The 21,203-nt window shown below is 38.6% G+C and overlaps 1 protein-coding gene across 10 annotated transcripts in view; it reads left to right on the forward strand.

Annotated features, from left to right (window-relative positions):
• Nucleotides 1–21,203, forward strand: part of ATAD2B (ATPase family AAA domain containing 2B) — a 124,779-nt gene that overhangs the window by 76,054 nt on the left and 27,522 nt on the right. For 8 of the 10 annotated variants that reach the window (XR_009448034.1, XR_009448033.1, XM_059660431.1 and 5 more), the window contains 4 exons: nucleotides 6,104–6,289; nucleotides 9,610–9,745; nucleotides 15,885–16,081; nucleotides 19,394–19,553. Coding sequence is in view for 8 of the 10 variants with exons in the window: in XM_059660431.1 (XP_059516414.1) it covers nucleotides 6,104–6,289; nucleotides 9,610–9,745; nucleotides 15,885–16,081; nucleotides 19,394–19,553 (679 nt within the window). In the remaining 2 variants the exon portion in view is untranslated. The remainder of the gene's footprint in view (nucleotides 1–6,103; nucleotides 6,290–9,609; nucleotides 9,746–15,884; nucleotides 16,082–19,393; nucleotides 19,554–21,203) is intronic. The other 2 variants (XM_059660430.1, XM_059660433.1) reach the window with 2 other exon arrangements.

Below are 21,203 nucleotides of genomic sequence, written 5' to 3' on the forward strand. Positions count from 1 at the left end.
TGAGTTTTGGGCTCGATCCCCAGTAGGGGGGTGTGCAGAAGGCAGCCAATTGATGATGTTCCGCTTTCATTGATGTTTCTATCTATCCTCTTCCTTTCTCTCTCTCTGAAAATCAGTAAAAACATAAAAAAATAAAATTGGTTACTAAATACTGTAACATGAACATGAAAGGCAATCATAAAGGAAAGAAGTTCTAAATCACCTTTAAAGGGCTGTATTTATCCTATCCTATAAAATAAAAAGTTAATATGCAAATTGACTGAAATTTTCTGGGCATGCTTATCAAATTTTCTGATTCTCTGGCTCCATACCCATAGATTCTGATTCATTAAATTTGGGGTGAGCCCTAGGAATCTGCACTTTAAATATCCCAGGTTTTACTATTCTAGGTCTTCAGTAGGTCCCACTTTGGGAAATGTAGTACTTTTGCTGATCACTGGATACTAGTTAGACATTTATTACTGAAACAATTGCCAGAGATCACGAAGTGGAAGTGTGTGTGTATGTGTGTACATGTTATCTGAGTAATTCATAGGCTCTAGAAAGAGAATGGAAAACCTTGGTGTAGCCTGGAAGGTTTATAGTTGTTTCATTAAGTTCACGATTGATTATTGAATTCTACAGTAAGGCCGGAGATGTTAGTATCTGTAGTAAAAGACTTACTTGTATTAACACTCTTAAAAACAACAATAACAACTATGATTTCCCTTTTCTGACATCTTCAAATGTATTTTGTTGCCTTTTGTATTATTTCTATTGTTGATTTAGGCAAAAAGTGCTTGAGTGTGCTGTAATTTATCTTTTTCATTAATACAGAAGTATGGTTGAATTGATACATTTGTATATGATCTGTCAGTTTGAGTCCTATATGATGTTGCATATCATCTTAAACTAGAGGCCCGGTGCACAAAAATTTGTGCACTCGGGGAGGGAGGGGGGGTCCCTCAGCCCGGTCTGTGCCCTCTCCCAGTCTGGGAACCCTCGGGAGATAACGACCTGCTGGCTTAGGCCTGCTCCCGGGTGGCAGAAGGCAGGCCCAATCCCTAGGTGCAGCCCCTGGTCGGGCTCAGAGCAGGGCCATTTGGGGAGTTGGGGCACCGCCCCATGTCATGCACAGAGCAGGGAGGATCAGGAGGTTGCGATGCCACCCTCAGTCACGCTCAGGGTAGGGCCGATTGGGGGATTGGGGCACCGCCCCCTGTCACACTCAAGGCAGGGTCGATGGGGAGGTTGCAGTGCAACCCCCTGTCACGCACAGAGCAGGGCCAATCAGGGGGTTGGGGCACTGCACCCTGTCACACACAGAGCCGCAGAGCGATCAGGGGGTTGGGCAGCTCCCCCCTATCAGGCACAGAGCAGGGCTGATCAGGGGGTTGGGGCGCCTTCCCCTGTCCCGAACAGAGCAGGGCGGATAGGGAGGTTGTGGCCCCGCCCCCTGTCGCACACAGAGCCGCAGGGCGATCAGGGGGTTCAGGGGGTGTGGGCACTGCCCCCTGTCACACTGATGCCGGTGCAGGGAGGCCTCGCGGCTCCGCTGATCCCCGTGCACTGGGTGTGTGTGTGTGGGGGGGGAGTGTCCCTCAGCCCAGCCTGCCCCCTCTCACATACTGGGAGCCCTCAGGCGTTGACCCCCATCACCCTCCAATCGCAGGATCGGCCCCTTGCCCAGGCCTGATGCCTCTGGCCTAGGCGTTCGGCCCGGGCAGCGGGGACCCGCAGCTGCAGCGGCCCCACGATCGTGGGCTTTGCTTTAGGCCCAGGCAAGGGACCCCTAGCTCCTGGGACTGCCAGCTTCGACCGTGCCCAGCTCCCATCGCTGGCTCCACCCTTACTTCCTGCTATCACTGGCCAGGGCGGAAAAGGCACCTGATTCTCTGATCATGGCTGGGGGGCAGGGCAAAGGCGGCCCCAGGGCCACCTTTGCCCTGCCCCCCAGCTCTTAGCTCCCCCCTGGGTTTCCAATCACTGTCAGTGGCAGTGGGCTTCTTCCTGCTTTCCCTTTGGCCTCCCTGCATTGTGCCTACATATGCAAATTAACCGCCATCTTGTTGGCAGTTAACTGCCATCTCAGTTGGCAGTTAATTTGCATATAGCCCTGATTAGCCAATGAAAAGGGTAGCTCGTACGCCAATTACGATTTTTCTCTTTTATTAGTGTTGATGGTTAATGAGGTCTTTTTTTAGGTGAAAACTTTAGTATTTTTCTTTCCTCAGAAAGCAAATGTACCTGGAAATGCTCAGAGGAAATCCTTTTTGATTAAGTAGAATTAAGGAACTAATATACTTACCTATGTGTTTACTTTGGATTCTCGTGTGTTTGTGCATAAGGGTTTCTGGATTTTTCCTAGCAGTCTGTGTATACTTTGGATACTCTTGTGTTTGTGTATATGGCTTTCTGTTTTTGAATTGTAAACAAATTAAATCATACCGGTCCAGCGTCTACCACATTTACAAAAATTCTTGAAGTTTTTAGGCAATGAATATACCAGAAAAGAAATTTGGGCGATTTAATTTTCATAAGTTGATTTGTATTATAATTATTATTCAGAAATCCTAGTATAGTTATGTTTTATAACAAGCTGATTTTTGTATGCTTGGAGAGAAACTGGGTACTTTATTTCTTTATTCCTGAATCTTCATATCCCAAACAGGGCCTTCTTTTCACAGAGGTGCTCAATAAATCTTAGGCAAATAGAATATAAATGGAGTAAAATAATATATATGAAGTACAAATATCAGCAACATAGATATCTATTTTAATATTTTGTGATAACATGGTATAAGGCATTAAATTTATTTTAATAGTGCTTTTAAATTTTTATAAAAATTGAGATATTTTAGCCCCCAAGACTTTTCTTTTATTTACATTGTATGAATTTAGCACGTTCATAATACTGTAAATGTGATCAAAACAAATTCTGGAAGTTTATTGATGACAAAAAGTTGTTTTCCTCTCTCTTATACAGCTCCTTTTAGGAAAGTGAAAGCTGTACTGGCTTGGAGCTTTCTGCTTCATATATATTTGTTTTAAAATTATTCTAGCTTTCACATTCTGAAGGAAATAGCAAGGGCTGTATATTCTTTTTATGTATTTATTATATTTTTATTGATTTCAGAGAGAAAGGGAGAGGAAGAGAGAGATAGAAACATCAATGATGAGAGAGAATTATTGATCTGCTGCTTCCTACATGCCCCACACGGGACCGAGCCCACAATCCGGGCATGTACCCTGACCTGGAATTGACCCATGATCTCCTTGTTCATAGGTCGATGCTCAACCACTGAGCCATGCCGGCTGGGCTGTCTATTCTTAATTTTTAAAATATAGTACATTTTTGTGCCCTGAACATTTTAATTTGGCAGCTAAAGTACTAACTTGAAAGTCTAGCTTTTAAGATGATAAGGACTATAGATGCAGTTTATATTATTAGTGTTTCCTTACATGGGTACTTCTAACTTCAGTGGCCTGATTTTTGCCTTTCATATCTTTAATATTCAGGGGAGTAGTTTGTGATTTTTTATAAATAAAAAAACAAAACTATGTTATATAAGGGACCATGCTATCTGGGGCAAGAAGAGGCCAGAAGGAAATGGAGTATATTGTTTAAAGAATCAAAATGAACAGTTCCCATACACTGATGTTTGTTCATTTTATTTGTGCAAGAGTGCTGGTCATGTCAGAGGTGTTTTGAAACGGTTGGTTCAGTAATTTGGCCTACTGTCTTTTTTTCTCTATAACAGTTTTTCTGTTTTCTACTACACCTTGCACATGCACCAATCCAAGACACCCTGTAGGTGAGTATTTTTCTAGTTATCAAATGGCATCACTTATTCCCAAGACAGTTGCCACTTCACTAAAACTAGGCTTTATTTTTCTACTTGGAATTATCTGGTAAATTGGTTTCATAGAATGTATCTTATTCCACAACTTTAAAAGCTACCAGCAAATTGCTGAAGAGCTGTTTTTACATTATAGAAAAGTCACAATAGGATTATCCTTTTTTTCTGAAATTTTAAATACTATTCTCAGAGTCTATACTCTTTGAATTTTCATTATGAAAACTGGAAAATTAGAACAGATTGAGTACATATTTAAAGAAAATATGAAAGTTTATTTTAATACTCTGAGATACAATGGAGCAAAGAATTTAAAAGAAAACTTGTTTTAGTCGTGCTGTTCAATTTTTCTAGAAATTAAAGATGTTTTTCCTCTAAAAGCTTAGGAGAAATAATTTTGAAAAACCCTCAACTCTGTTAGTGTTGGTGATGCTTATATATATCTAGTTCAGCCCTGCAAATAAGTTTAAAACACTACAGTGCAGCATTATTTAACTCCTGGCTCTGTAAAGTTTTTACTATCCCTTAACCTTGAGTTGCTTTGCCCATAATCTTTAACACTTGTTAGCAGTGAGGTGTTCTCAACACATCTTCCAAGAAAACCTAACCTACAGGTACTAGAATGAAAGGCCAAATTTCATTTTTTAAAAACACGTCGGTTTCTCATCTCCCTGCACACGTGGTACTTGCACAACTGAATTAGGTAGCTACTTTGGTGAGGTTTCTCAGTAAGCTGTATAGCTTGTTAGTCTTTTCCATAAACTTTTTCTCCCAGCTGACTCTCCCTAGTTACCAGCACAGAGTGGGAGTTGGAAAGTGACAAAAGGCATTGGTCACTGTCTTCACACATCATGCCTAATCTGGGTGGCATGTAATAATACTTTTTTAAATCAAATGCCTCACTTGCCTTTGTGCTGCTGTGTGGTTCCTTCATTTTGCCGATATTTATGCTTGTTTTTCTCTTATGAATTTTCTACAAGAACTTTGGAAAACAATAATCCTTGGATTTTCAAGATCCAGGATAAGAGGGTGCATGTTTGCAGAAAAGGTCAAAATTTGAGTCCTGAAGGAGTTGTACTGTACAACTGTTCTGGATTGGTGGATATGCAAATGTTAAAGGAAGGGAAGGAGCAAATGTTACTTTCGATGTGAATGATCATAACATCTACATTTTATTTGAGCATCTTCCATCTGGTTTATTATTAAATTGGCAATATATTTTATTTTATACAGGAGGTTTAAACTGTATAAAATGTAGTTGAAAAATTCATGCAACTGGTAGGCTTCCTCATTAAGAAAAATAATCCTTTTGATTCTTAGAAACGTTTCTATTAATCCTAATCATTTTAAATATTAAATTCTTATTTCTGTATCTTGAACATTATATAGGTTAATTGAAATGTGTGTTTTAAAATAAGGAAAAATAGAGAATTTTAGAAATAGAATTCTCTAAATTGAAGAAAGATAGATTTTTGCACTTATTTCTACACTTGTTAAAAGTCTTAAAGAGATGTCATATTAACTTGTGAGAATTTATTGATGGGCTCTTGAGCTGTTGTTGACGTATATGTGAAGGGTTGTAGTTCTGCTTGGCAGCTTACTGATAGCCAACCTGGTCTTTATTGGTGTTTGTTGGCAGACTGCGGCTGAAGCTACAATAGGACTCTTTTTAATACCTGAGGAAACTTTACCTTGTATTTTCTGACAGAGTGTCTCAGAGTTTTGTGCTAATATATTTATTGCTTACTTGAGATGCCAGGGTATTTTGTGACGATTTTGAATTGAAGATTGAATTAAGGTAATTTAGGGAGGTGAAGAAGTGGTTCAGCAGTAGTACATTAATTTTAAGTCTATGGTTGGTACATTTTGTTTAAAATGTTTATTTCATATGTTTAGTGATTTTAGCCACTGTGCACAAACATGTAAACTATATCTTCCTTTTTTTGTGCTTACTGATATCTCTGACGTAGGTGACATCCTTATCTCTTCATTTGCAGCATATTTTATAGATAAGTGGAACAGTTTGATACCTTTATATTATTAATATCTACTGAATAGGAATAATAAAATGGCGAAAAATACTTTAGGGGGGGCAAGGGTAGATAGAAGCTATTTGGCTTGTGCATCATATCTTGCACAACTTAAATATTTGGGCTGAAAAGAATTACTATTATAGGCCTGATACATTTTTTTGTATTTGGGGTTTACTGGGTAGACTTTAGAATGATATCAGTTTGAATTTTTAATTCCTTTTTTTCCTTAATTAGATTTTTCGTGAAGCTCGAAGAACAGTACCTAGTATTGTTTACATGCCTCACATTGGTGATTGGTGGGAAGCTGTCAGTGAAACTGTGAGAGCAACTTTTCTGACTTTGCTACAAGATATACCATCATTTTCACCTATATTTCTTTTGTCTACCTCTGAAACCATGTACAGTGAACTTCCTGAAGAGGTAAGAACTGCTTGAATGTTGATCGTTAGTATATTGTTTTAAAATAGTTGATCTTGCCCTGGCTAGTGTGGCTCAGTTGGTTGGAGTGTTGTCCTGTGCGCCAAGAAGGTGGCAGGTTTGATTTCTGGTTAGTGCACATACCCAGGCTGTGGATTGATCCTCAGTCTGGGCACGTGCTGGAGGCAGCCAATCAATGTTTCTCTCTCACATCAGTGTTTCTTTATCTCTCTAATTATTATAAAATCAACTGTCAAGATTCATGCCTTGGTTGTACCACTTACTAGCTCTATGACTTAAACAAGTTAACATCTAAGTTTGTTTCTTTTTTGGTATAGTAGTGATATATTCCTCACTATTGTTGTGAAGATTGAGATAATTCATGCTTAGACCAGAACCCAACATGTATGTGTGTGTGTGTGTGTGTGTGTGTGTGTGTGTGTGTGTGTGTGTGTATATATATATATATATATATATATATATATATATATATATATATATATATAATCTACTAAAAAGACTTTAGCTGTATTGTCATCAATTCCATTATAATTATCCTTCTCATCTGTTAGATTATTTGTTGGGATTTGACCTTTCAGCTTTTTCATTGGCAGCACCATGCTAAGTTGAATATGATGATGATGATGTATATTTTTCTGATCCGATATTTAGCTTTTGAGTTCAAATTCAGTTTATATTTAATATATTAAAATCAAAGGTAAAAATCACAGTTTTAGAAAAAAAGTAGTATATCAAGTCATGTGAATGAAATTGATTTTCAAAAAATTATTTTAATACCCAGGTATTTAGGAATTGGTGATTGAACAAAATATTCTATATACATGTGGTGAAGTTCCTAGTCAGCAATAAATGAATAAACTACTGATACAGTTTACAGTGTGGATGAACCTCAGTATTTGATGCTAAGTGAGAGAAGCTGGACACAAAAGACTACTAGTTGAATGATACACACTTTGTAGAAGAGGCAACTCTCTAGAGACAGAAAGCAAATCTCCAGTTGTTGGTCTGGGAGTCTGAATATGAGGGACTTGATTGCAAATGGGCGTGAGGGAAGGTTTTGGAGGTGATGCAAATGTTCTGAAACTGCAAATGTTCTAAAACTGACTTGTGTTGGTCGTATAGCTGAATGTACTAAAAACTATTGAGCTTGAAAAGGATTAATGAGAGACATTAGAAGGTATGCATAAGTATACCTGGGGAAGTCAGAGAAAGCGTCACCCAGAAAGCATTGGCTTGAGTAGAGAGTTAAAAACTGGTTTGGGAAAGAGTGAGTTGCATGTATAAAGACCAGTGTGAACCACGGTGAGAGACAGAATGGTTTTTTAGGGAATTATACAAGACTTGTCTTCTTTGCAGCATGATGTTTGAGGCTGAGAATGTCAGAAAATAAGTTAGGAGTAAATTGAAAGAAAAATAATTTAGCCTACTTATAAAATGATGGATTCTGAGATCGTTGTAATAACCTGGCAGGAATACCACAGGATTATTGTAGACTTACTTTTGGTATGTTTTATATTTGCAAAGTTTAACACAGTGTTGAAAAATGTTGAGAAGGGAGAATATTTAATTAAAACTGAAAAGAAATGTTTTGCAATCTTTGAACAAAATTCTGGTACTTCTAGGGTATTGTGTTGTGTCTATTTTGTCAGGACAGAATCAATGTTAGCTATTTTGGCTATATTTTGTCTAATGCCTCTTGACTCTTACAGGGTCTCCTCTATGTTTCTCTACCTTTATGATATCAGAATGCTTTCTTTTGAGACTCTTTAAGATCTTGATAGCAGGAAGTAAGCCTATTTTCTTCAAGTTTATATCTGCAGTGTCTGGCACATAATGATATTCAGTCGTAAATATACACACCAGAACTTCTGAATAAGGGCCAGCAAAGCAAAGACCAAAGGGTTGGAGGGAATTGCACAGGAAACTAATCTAAAAAAAATACTAGAAGGATACAAAGTGAAATTTTATAAACTCTTAAAGGATTTGGCTTTGGGTTGAGGTAAATAAATTCCCTTCAAATTTTGAATTCTAGTTTCTACTTTTCATTGATTATTTCTTCTCTATCTTAGAATTTAAGAGCTAGAAAAGTCCTTTATAGATTATGTCATCTAGTCTTCTCTATTTATTCATTTTGTGACCTTAAGCTAGTTACTTAAACCTTTACAAGCCCAAGTTTCATCTTTTAAATGAGGGATGCCTTCATACCTCATTGTTATAAAGGTTGAAATAATATTTATGAAGTTCATAGTCTTCAATTCATTAAGTGGTTAGACATAACAAATTGAATGGATTGTCTAAAGCTTACCACAAATATATGGCTACATTTGGGCTAAAATCTGATGTCTTGAATTTTAATCCAGTATTCCCATACTGTCATGGTTGGCACTTTCTCATATTAGTGACTGCTTCCCTTTTTAATTATACTTCCCAGTTTGATGTGGGTTGGGGAACAGAAGAACGAGCTTTACTCATTGAGTACATGCTTGTACATTACTGTGTGCCAGGCCCTGTGGTAAGGTATAGAAAAACAGATGACTAAGAAATGGTCTGTTCTTAGGGAGTTTGGTGTCTAGAAGTAGAAATAGACCTTCTAGAAAAACATCTAAGTTAAGTGTGCAGTCAAATGTGGATGACATAAAGAAGATTTTAAAAGCATACCTTGCAAGGGGGATAGTTGGGATTAAAGTCTTTATAGAGCAGATGAACACAGGAGAGGTATAGATAATGCAGCTGGAAGAACCTGACTTACTAATTTTGCTTGGGAGTTTTGCATGGAAGATGGTGCCATTGTGGAGCATTCTGTAAAGAGACTGATGTATAGTTCATCTGCAGTGATACCAGGATTCTAGATGATACAGTGAAATAGAGTCGGTATGGAAAGAAGCCAGAGAAGAGGAAGTGCAGAGAAACAGTGGAAGAGCAAACAGTGTTGGCCACTTGCCAGCTGTCTGTTGTAGGTGCTAGGTAATTACTTTTCAGCTCCTATGCAAAAAGCCCTCTGTGATTGTTGCCATCTGACTGTTACGTTCAACTATCCTTTTTACTATTATCCTCAGACTCTTCCAGCTACAGTATAATTTATTAATGACTTGGGAAACTAAATCATTCTTCCATTCTTGTTTAGTCCATGAGGTTGAACTTTTCAATAGTATAGCCTGGGACTAGGTTAATTCTAACCCCACGCGAATCTTAAATGAAGATTGCAAATGGTACTAGAAATTGAAGAAATTGTAATTGGATATAATATGTAAGCTTTTAATTCTCTATATATTTAATATTTTTTTGTGTGTGTTTGTTTATAGGTTAAATGTATCTTTAGAATACAGTATGAAGAGGTCTTGTATATTCAGAGGCCTACTGAAGAAGACAGAAGAAAATTTTTCCAAGAATTGATTCTTAATCAGGCATCAGTAGCTCCACCACGAAGGAAACACACTGGTAAAGTTCCTAAATCCTTTAGGAAAATGGGTGTGGGGAGTGGAGTTAAGAGATGGCTTTTCTTGGAGTCATTTTTCAAAAATCCATTTCTTTGTGGAAGTGAAGATAGTTTTCAGGTTCTATTTATCTTTAGATGGACTTATGTAGAAGTGGCATTGTGTTCACCTTATTTCAGATTGAGAAGTACAGCCTCATTGATAAAGCTTTACTAATAGATGACAGTTACTGAAGTGTTCTCCTTATCACTTCAATCCAGATGCTCTTGGTAGATTTCACATTCTGAGGCTCAAAAAATCAAAGAAAAAAAGTCTTTGGTTCTGTTCTGTTTTAGTCACTGTAAGTACTGAGGACTCAAACTGTCAGTTTGTGAAACACCAGGTGTTGTGCTGATTACTTTGAGGGCCAGTAGCTGATTGGAACATTTGCCTTTTCTGGTTTATTTTATTTATTGATTAAATTTTCAAATATTTATTGAGCACCTATTATATTAGACTAGAGGCCTGATGCATGAAATCTGTGCAAGAGTAGGCCTTCCTTCCCCTGGCTGCCAGCCACCGGCTTCCCTCTGGCACCCGGGACCCGGGCTTCCCTTGTAGCCCTGGCTTTGTCCAGCAGGACGTCCGGTCTAATTAGCATATTATGCTTTTATTATTATAGGTATCTTATGCAACTAGGCACTTGGAAATCTATCATGGCTTTGTTTTGAGGATTAGAGTTTTCTTAGATTTGGGCTCAGAGCATTAAGAGGGGCCTCAAAATTTGTCAGATTTCAGTCCCCTGCCTTAAATAAGGACTACATTCCAAGTCATTCAAAAGAGTTTCTTTTCCTAGTCTTAAAGATAATAATCCTTAATTGTTCAGCCTCTTCTGGAAAATAATAATCCTGTTAAAAAAAATCTAAGCCTCTTTCTCCTGGTTCTTTTTAAAAAATCTTTATTGTTGAGATTATTATAGATGTCCCTCATTTTCCCACCATGCCCCCCCTCCCAACCTGGTTCCCACCCCACCCCAGGCCTGTACCACCCTATTGTTTGTGTCCATAGGTAATGCATATGAACATGTAAGATCTTTGTTTAATTTCTTCCCATCCCCTTCCCTCTGAGAATCGTCAGTCTGTTCCATTTCCATGCCTCTGATTCTATTTTATTCACCAGTTTATTCTGTTCATTAGATTTCTTATTTGTTTATTTTGATTTTTAGATTCAATTATTGATAGGTATGTATTTGTTGCCATTTTGTTCTTATTTTGGGGGGGTCTGGTGTGGGGTTGGAACCCCTTGCTTCCGCAGAGACAATCTCCCTCCCAATTAAAAAAGTGTCACATGTGGGTGCCAGACCAGCCCGTTCTGTGCCTCTGCACCTCCTACCAGTCTCAGTATGCTTTCTTCTTTACTTCTCTAGTTGTAGGACTTCCATTCAGCCAGCTTTCCCGCAGTTCTAGATGATGGTTGTTGTGTATTTTAGTTGTAATTTTGATGTGGTTGTGGGAGGTGGCGAGTACAGGCATATACCTACGCTGCCATCTCCCCTTGTTCTTTTATGTTGCTTGTCGCTGTTCTTGTAGGATATTTAATACATCTCCCATCCCTGCCAAGTGCTTGCTTTTCCATATTCATTCTTTTCTTTTTTTCTTTCTGGTAACATCATTTATTTATTTATTTTTTTAAAAAAATCTTTTTTTTTTTTTGCAAGTTTCCGTACTTTATTTTTTATTTATTTATATTTTTTTTATTAAATCTTTATTGTCCATATTATTACATTTGTTCCTCTTTTTCCCCCCAATAACTCCCCTCCTCCCAGTTCCCGCCCCATCCTCCACCCTCACTCCCCACCCACTGTCCTCATCCATAGGTGCACGATTTTTGTCCAGTCTCTTCCCGCATCTCCCACACCCCTTTCCCCCCCAAGAATAGTCAGTCCATTCCCTTTCTATGTCCCTGATTTTATTATAATCACCAGTTCATTCTGTTCATCAGATTATTTATTCACTTGATTTTTAGATTCACCTGTTGATAGATGTGTATTTGTTGTTCATAATTTGTATCTTTACCTTCTTCTTCTTCTTCCTCTTCTTAAAGGATACCTTTCAGCATTTCATATAATACTGGTTTGGTGGTGATGAACTCCTTTAGCTTTTCCTTATCTGTGAAGCTCTTTATCTGACCTTCAATTCTGAAAGATAGCTTTGCTGGATAAAGTAATCTTGGTTGTAGGTTCCTGGTATTCATCACTTTGAATATTTCTTGCCACTCCCTCCTGGCCTGCAAAGTTTCTGTTGAGAAATCAGCTGACAGTCTATGGGTATTCCCTTGTAGGTAACTGAGTTTCTTTCTCTTGCTATTTTTAAGATTCTCTCTTTGTCTTTTGCTCTTGGCATTTTAATTATGATGTGTCTTGGTGTGGTCCTCTTTGGATTCCTTTTGTTTGGGGTTCTCCGCGCTTCTTGGACCTGTAAGTCCATTTCTTTCACCAGGTGGGGGAAGTTTTCTGTCATTATTTCTTCAAATAGGTTTTCAATATCTTGTTCTCTCTCATCTTCTGGCACCCCTATAATTCTGATGTTGGTACGCTTGAAGCTGTCCCAGAGGCTCCTTACACTATCCTCGCATTTTTGGATTCTTTTTTCATTCCGCCCCTCTGGTTGGGTGTTTTTTGCTTCCTCGCATTTCAAATCACTGACTTGATTCTTGCGCTCCTCTGGTCTGCTGTCGAGAGTCTGTATAATATTCGTTGTTTCAGTCCGTGTATGCTTAATTTCTAGTTGGTTCCCCAACATAACATCGAGGGTCTCATTAGTTTTGTTGTAGAGCTCATTAAGTTTATCGGCGGCTTCTAAACAGTTCTTGAGAGACCTTAAAAGTGTGGTTCTGAACTCTATATCTTCCATTGACAATTTTGTCCTGTTTCTTTGTCTCCGCATTTTGTTATGCTTTCTTGGTGCACCCCCTAGTGGTCTTTGTGCGCAGTCTTGTAGTTAAGCCTTGATTGTTGAAGCAAAAAACCAGGGAGGGTTTGACCTCCAGGCCAAGTGGCTGTGAGGATCAGCTGTGTCTGCAGAGAGAGAACTTCTGTCCTCTAGGGAGGTGCTAATCTAGCCTTTGCCTGAGGCTATCCGGAAAATGCCTCTGTGCAGGGCTTGGGCGGGGTGGGTCGCACAGGATCAACAGGGTGGGCCAGAGAGAGCTGTTATGGCGGCTCTCAGTCCTGTCCCCAGGGGCTCTGCCTCTCTGAGTTCCAGCACCCGCTGTAAAGCTTGGAGAGAAAGCTGCACTCGCTCTGACCGAAGCCAGACAGTCCCGTTTCTCCCGTTTGAGTCTAAATTCCTAAAGACTCGCCTGTATCTGGAGCTCAGAGTCTGCGACTCCCTCCCGATTGAAAACGCCAACCGCGCCCTCCGCCGCCAGCCCGCTCCGCGCACTCCGCACCTCAGAATTTGACTTCAGCACTGCGCCTCCTCTGAGTGTCCGTATGCGTTTCTCTTTCCTCCTAGTTGTAGGACTTCCACTCAGCCAGCGTTCCTGTGGTTCTGCGTGATGTCCGTTCCGTCTTTTAGTTTCACTTTTGAAGTAGTTGTTCAAAGCAGCAAACTCCGGCGTTAACCTATGCCGCCATCTTGGTTCTCCTCCATATTCATTCTACTTTTTTTTAAACTGGCTATGTCATCTAACACATTATAATGTTATAAAGGCCCAGTGCCCGGATTCATGCACCGGTGGGGTCCCTCAGCCTGGCCTGTGGGGATCAGGCCTAAACCAACTCTCCAACATCCCCTGAGGGGTCCCAGATGGCGAGAGGGCGAAGGCCAGGCCGAAGGACCCCACTGGTACACGACTGGGGTCCAGGAAAGACCGAGGGAGGGCTCCAGGGCATGTCTGGCCTATCTCACCCAGTCCTGATTGGCTAGACCCCAGTAGCAAGCTAACCTACTGGTTGAGAATCTGCCCCCTGGTGGTCAGTGCGCATCATAGTGACTGGTTGAATGCTCGAATGAATGGTCGGATACTTAGCATATTAGGTTTTTATTATGTAGGACTAGAGGCCCAGTGCACAAAAATTTGTGCACTCGGTGTGGTGGGGGAGGTCCCTCAGCCCGGCCTGCGCCCTCTCGCAGTCTGGTACCCCTCGGGGGATGACCACCTTCTGGCTTAGGCCTGCTCCCCGGGGGATTGGGCCTAAGCTGGCAATCAGACATCCCTCTGGCAGCCCAGCAGCCCTCAGGGGATGTCCACTTGCCAGCGGGGAGCAGACCTAAGCTGCAGTTGGACATCCTTAGCGCTGCTGAGGAGGCAGGAGAGGCTCCCACCACCACTGCTGTACTGGCAGCCGTTAGCCTGGCTTGTGGCTGAGCAGTGCTCTCCCATGTGGGAGCTCGCTGACTACCAGAGGGCAGCTCCTGCATTGAGCGTCTGCTCCCTGGTGGTCAGTGTGTGTCATAGTGACCAGTCATTCCCAGTCTTTCTGCTGTTAGGGTTTGTTTGCATATTACCCTTTTACTATATAGGATAGAGGCCTGGTGCACGGGTGGGGGCCAGCTGGTTTGCCCTGAATGGTGTCCTGGATCAGGGTCGGGGTCCCGCTTGGGTGCCTGGCCAGCCTGGATGAGGGGATGATGGCTGTTTGAAGCTGGTCACACCCCCTTGAGGGTGGGGGTCCCCACTGGGGTTCCTGGCCAGCCTGGGTGAGGGGCTGAGGGCCGTTTTCAGGCTGGCCAGCAACGTAAGCTCCCAGCCTCTCCTTTTTTTCTTTTTTTTTCTGGGATTTATTTACCTTCTATAATTGAAACTTTGTTGCTGCTCTAGCTCCGAGGCCATGGCCTGCTGAAAGCAGGTATCTGGGGTTTGTTTAGCTTCTATAATTGCAACTTTGTTGCTTAGAGTGGAGCTCAGAGCCCGGCCGCAGCAGGGAGGAAGCTTGGCTTCCTCCATCACTGGAGCAAGCAAACCTTCTGCTTGCTTCAGCTGCGTGGCTGCCGGCCGCCATCTTTGTTGGCGGTTAATTTGCATATCTTGCTGATTAGCCAATGGTAAACGTAGCGGAGGTACGGTTAATTTCAATCTTTGTCTATTATTAGGTAGGATGACCCTTTAGTGGCTCCTTTCCACATTTTCTCTGTTTTAATGAACACCTATCAAATGGCTATAGTTGTGAATCCCACCCACACCCCTGGAAACCTTGGGAAATTCAATATGGAATTTATGCCTAGTGATTATTGGTTGTTGCCGTCTATATTTCTAAGTATTTAAAATACTTCATTACGAAAATGATTTATTTTAATAAAGTGTCTTCCATTCTCCTAGATGTATTTTAGTTCCATAGATCTGAATTTTCTGTGTTAATGATTAATATAATTCATTTTATTTTTGAGTTGCTTCTGTTGACTTTCATTTTTCATTTTAGAGGCTATTTGAAATCAACAAGAATCCTTAGAATTTTAATCCTGAGCTTCAGTATGATACCAGGAAAGTCTTTTAAGGAATTAGAGAAGTGTAATTTTAAAAGTTAATACTTTACCTTTTAAGATTTTTTTGTTTTCTTTGGGGGGAGGTGGTAGATAGTATACCACATATTTTATATGTAATGCTTTAGACTTGGTTTTCCATCTTCTTGCTGTGTCTTTGGAATTCTCTGTTCAGTTTCTACTTTTATTTTGCTCCCAGCAGGTGCCATTTACTATCCATACTATGTTGTACTAAGAATATGAAGATAGGAGACTAAACTCAGAATTCTTTGGGAATAGGAAGGATCAATGAATTGGTACTTGACCATTTCACTTTCATGCATATAAGGCAACCCCATTTTGATAAGCAGGTTTTAAACAAGCAAATCAGTATACAGTACTTTACTGATGTTGGTTTGAAATATCTTTCATAAGTTGTATGTAAATAATGTTTCAAAATCAAATTATTTAAAATCATATCATTTGCCCTTTAAAGGAGTCCTGTTGTAAGTTATTTTATAAAGTTAAACTATTCCTTAACATATCTGGCTTCCATTCAAATTTTACATGCTGGATTTGCATGGCTCACCTGTGTTTGGAATTCTCCTTTTCTTAAAAGAACATTGTGAGAGAATGCCAGAAAAGTAATTGAGGTCCTGGCCTTGCCATATTGGAATCAACATTTTCTTCAATTTTCTTTAGGTCTTTGTGCTATGGAAGTGCTTCCTCTTGCACTACCTTCTCCACCTCGTCAATTATCAGAATCAGAGAAAATTCGGATGGAGGACCAGGAGGAAAATACTTTAAGAGAGTTGCGGTTGTTTCTCAGGGATGTAACCAAGAGGCTGGCCACAGATAAACGCTTTAACATCTTCAGCAAACCGGTGGATATTGAAGAGGTCTTGTTTCAGTAGTGTGCAAACAGTGAAGTTGAACTGGCTAAAAGAAAAAAAAAATTGACATCTTTTTTTGGAAGGAAAAAAAGCAAAGGCATGGATGAATAAATTACCCCTAGCCTGTAAAATTTTAATCCATGTGATAACTACCAATGTCATCAACAAATATTTGGTGACTTTTGGATGAAATTAATGACCAAGTTGTATATGTCCTCTTAATTAGTATTGATCTTTGTGATCTTTTATTTTTCAATTTAAGAAGAGGATTAAAAGTTACTTCAGTGAAATGGCCATACTAGACTATTTTTATTCCAGGATAAATTCTACAAGCATAATTGATATTAACCAACCAATACCAGTTAATATTGGCATTTCTCAAATTATGTATACTTTATTGAAAGAGGTAGCTAAGAAACCTGGAATGTGTCTTTCATGTTTTAGAAATGCCTGTGACTAACATGCTACTTGAAGTTAAGCATATCCTGTGCAGCTAAAATTATTTTTCTCTCTAAGGATTTTTTCTGCTCCTGATGGAAAATTTCCCACTTTCTTTGTGCATTGTTTTGTGTCCTTGTGGGAGCATGGTTTGTGATGATGAGAAAAGAAATTTTCCATTTGGAATCTACTAGAATACTTAGATTAAATTTTTTTTTTGTTTTTATTTTTTTATCCTGGGATAATATAGTGTGTGGATGAACACAATATGATCTTTACTGACCTTCTTCTTATAGTTCAGACTCCATGTTTGAACAGTTTGGGTGTTTTAATCTTTTATCTCTTTTAAAAATTTGAATTATGAAATGATTCAAAGTTTAATGTTGCATATTCATTATGAAATCTAATCGGATTCATTTGGAACTATTACCTCATCTATAACTGTGAAAATGAACTATGTCTGCCTCCCTCCACCCCTGGCAAATCTGAAAATACCTATTCTTTTTTTTTCCCCCAAATAAAAGGACTATCTATAATTTTACTTATATACTAGAGGCCCGGTGCACAAAATTTGTGCACTCAGTGGGGAGAGGGTCCCTCAGCCCGGCCTGCACCCTCTTGCAGTCTGGGAGCCCTTGGGGGATGTCCGACTGACGGCTTAGGCCCGCTCCCCTAAGCCGTCAGTTGGATATCTTTAGCGCTGCCGCAGAGGAGGGAGAGGCTCCTGCCACCGCCGCTGCGCTCGCCAGCTGTGAGCCCTGCTTCTGGCTGAGTGGAGCTCCCCCTGTGGGAGCGCACTGACCACCAGGGGGCAGCTCCTGCCCTGAGTGTCTACCCCCTGGTGGTCAGTGCATGTCATAGTGACTGGTCGTTCTGCCATTTGGTTGATTTGCATATTAGCCTTTTATTATATAGGATTTATCTACAATACATAGTTTTATCCATTTGATCCTTTCAGCAGCCTCGCAAAGGTCCTTATGTTGCAAATTATGAAACTGTGGCACTTTGGCAAGTGATATAGGCAAGACTCAAAGTTTTTAAAAAATTTAAAGCCTACATTCTTTATATGACCTACAGCTACCGTTTTTATCTTTTCCCACTGAAATGATAGGACTTGCCAGATTTGCTTTTGTAATTAATGCATACCATTTTATATTTGTGGAGCACTTTCTTTTTCCTCCTAGTGTTTTCAGATAATCTTAAAACTATCAGTCCACTTTAAGATTGTTTTAAGTATTTTTATTTCAAATTTAATATGGGACTCTGACACTTAATTTTTTTCCCCTGACACTTACTTGATAAGGGATTGCCCCAAGTTAGCGTACCATGCTGGGAGTAAACAATTTTGTGTTTGCCAGGGAAAACTTTTTCTTGCTAGTCAGAAGAGATTGTCAGATTTTAAATGCTATCTATGCTAGAATAAAGTTTATAAATGATGGTTTGGCAGTGAAAGGGGATAGAAAATGCTAGTCAGATGAAACTTTTATTTAAGGGCTATATTTTCTCTAGCTTTCTTTTATGTTCTTCTCAGTTTCATTCTACTTCTGGTCCTTTGCTTTTAAAGCTGAAAAAGTAGGGATCTTTTGGAAGAATAGAGAGGGGAACCAGGATAGCCTTTAGGTAACTTAAAAACATAAATTTCTATTCAAATAATGAATGTGAGATATCTATGACTTTCAAAGCAAACTGAAGAGAACATAAGAGTTTAGAAAATGAATGTTGAATTGAAAATTAAGCATAGGAAAAAAAAGGCATAGGTAGTAATATGAATTTGTATAGTGCTTTATGGTTTATAAACATTTCTGTCATGCACAAAAGGTATGCCAAGTGCCAGAGCCAGGAATCCAACTAATATCTTCTGAACCTATTGCTTGTTCAGTATAGCTTTACTACCTCCCCTAGAAGGAGATTGACTGGCTTTTCACCTCATTGAGGGTGAAAAATAAATGAAAGCATGCACACATACCTACCTAAAATTTAGAAAATATTTATAAAATATGTGTATGTGCATATATACAGATATTTATGCATATATATGGGCATATAATACGTTTTTTAAAATCAAGGCATTAATGCCATCTGCAGTGGAGGAAACTTGCTTATAGTTTCTGAGAGCAGAAATCACTCTGTCCCAGAATGTGGTCCTGGACTAATTAGACATTTGCAAGACTGCTTTTGTAATAGACCTAATTACTTGATTTGAGATTTGCATTGGGGAAGGCAATATATTTGGAAGTTGATAGAGCTTTCTTATGGGTCAAGAGATATAAAACATAATTTATTGGGCACATAAATCAAAATGTGTTTTTTTGCTTATAGATTTATTTATATTTAGAGACAAGTTCAGCAAATCTTTTACTAGTCATGAAAGCATTGCTTGTTTTTGTTATAATTAAGTCAAAGTGTTTGTAATGACTCCAAAGGAGCAGAAAACACTTTCCATGAAACGATTCACCCTTCAGAAATAATTTTTTTTGTTTTGTTTAAAAACCAACACATTATTTCTTTTTATTTTCCTTTAAAAGTTTTTTTTTTTTGAGGTAACATTTATTGATGCTTTATCAGTGCTTTTACCTGTACATTCTCTTCTCAGGAATGGCCAAAGGATTAAAAAAAAAAGCTGACACAATTGGTTTCATAGTTCAAGATGAGAACATTTCAGAGTTGATTTAGATATGGCTTGAAACTGAAGCTTTCATGGAAAGTATGACATAGTAACTTTAGAAACATAAAGTGCTCTATACTGTTATCTTTATCTAATTATTTCTTAGATATGTAGATTTAATTTTTAAATAACTATGTGGTTTTCTTTTGTGTTTTTATGAGTAGATATATGACATACCATAAGTAATTTTTATTAAAATACCCTATTTGTTTTAGGTTTCAGATTATCTTGAAGTAATCAAGGAACCAATGGATTTATCAACAATAATAACTAAAATTGATAAGCATAATTACCTGACTTCGAAGGATTTCCTGAAAGATATTGACCTCATCTGTAGCAATGCTTTAGAATACAATCCAGATAAGGACCCAGGAGGTAAGGACACATTGGGCTGGGTTCACTTTGGTGATGGAGAAGGTAGTTTAAAGTTTAAATACTAATGTTTCAAACAGATTAATTTATTTTAATGACATTATTGTATTTAGTTCTTCTTGGTGAGGAACTAATGTACTTAAATTATTAACTTATTAAATTAAATGTACTTAATTTAGAGGATTTTATTCTGTGCATTATGTTTAGGGTTTAGTTTCATCATTTACCTTTCACTTTCTATCCTTAGATTTCTATTTTGTTTAGGTAAAATGGAAAACTGATTGAGAATTTAATTAAGAATTTATTATTTAGTCAACATCACCAGTGCTGATAAACGCTGGGAATTTTGAATTTGTGGGAACTCATTATAGGATATGTATACGTATCAAAAGACCTGTTTATGTAGGCATTACCTGTTCTATAGATTGTAGATATTTTTATGTGATTTTATTATTTTACTCCAGATCCCACCCTGTACTCAAGTCAGTAGTCATTCCCAACTCTTTCAGTGCCCTCCAGGGAAGACTGCAGGGAACATATCTGTAGTTATACAAGATGAATGTCAAAGGAAAATATATGTCATGGTGAACCTTGTAGATTTGTCCACTTGCGTTAGTGACTTAAGGAAGGAATTAAAGAAGAAAAACTTGGCAGTGTATTGGACACTTTTAAGAAGTGTGGATAATTTTGTGATTCAATATTTTAAGAACCTGGAAGGCAAGATGAATGGAGCAAGGCTAAAGCTGTGATGGGTTAAAGAAGCAGCAGTCATTCATATTATCCAGGATAGAATTTTTTTGGTTATTTTTGTGATTAGAACAATATTTATGCTTTTGTTCTAATCACGAAAAAGTGTGGTTAGGACAAAAGTAAGCATAAATTATGGTGTATCCAAACTATAAGGTACCAAGGACTACTGAAAACAATGGGCTGTATAAATCTACCGAAGATTGTCTAACCTAAAACACAGGAAATCACCCACATGGATAGGAAGAACCAAGTCCACTTCCTGATCTAGAGTATAGCACTGTGGGCCTCTGTGTTCACTCTAACTTATATATAGGTTCTTCAGGGAACAGGGTTTATTTTATTTTTTTAAAATTTTCTTTTTGAGGGCTTAAGATATCATAATTTACACTGCCAAAACACTATTTGCTTTTTATAACCAATCAAAGAGTTAAGAGATAGTTTTAGACAAAATTAAAATCTTTTTACCAAACCTGTAAAATTTCTCCATTAGAAATAAATAATATTATCAGTTTGTTGTATATATTTTATTATTAATCAAACAGAAATAAGCAAGTGTGGAATACGGGTATTATCTTGTGTGTGTTTAAGGTATACATTATATATAAATCTGCAACCTAAAGTGTGGCCTCTTTGTTTAGACATCATTATGGGATGATCTTTATGGGATGTTTTTATCTTGATCCATCGTGGCCACAGAGTAGCTTTTTCTGATATTGGTTAAATTTGTTTATGTTTCACTTGAATAGACCAAGGCCTAGCTGATAGTGCCAGGCCAGCTCCCAGCTGACAAGGGCCAATATTCTTTTTTTCATTCTAGTGAGAATTCTGTTTCTTCAACAGATGATATACATGTAAGATGCTTTCTATTTTTTAAAAAATATATTTTATTGTTTTTTTACAGAG

Source organism: Myotis daubentonii, chromosome 12, assembly GCF_963259705.1.
Source record: "Myotis daubentonii chromosome 12, mMyoDau2.1, whole genome shotgun sequence".
Classification (NCBI taxonomy): Eukaryota; Metazoa; Chordata; class Mammalia; order Chiroptera; family Vespertilionidae; genus Myotis; species Myotis daubentonii.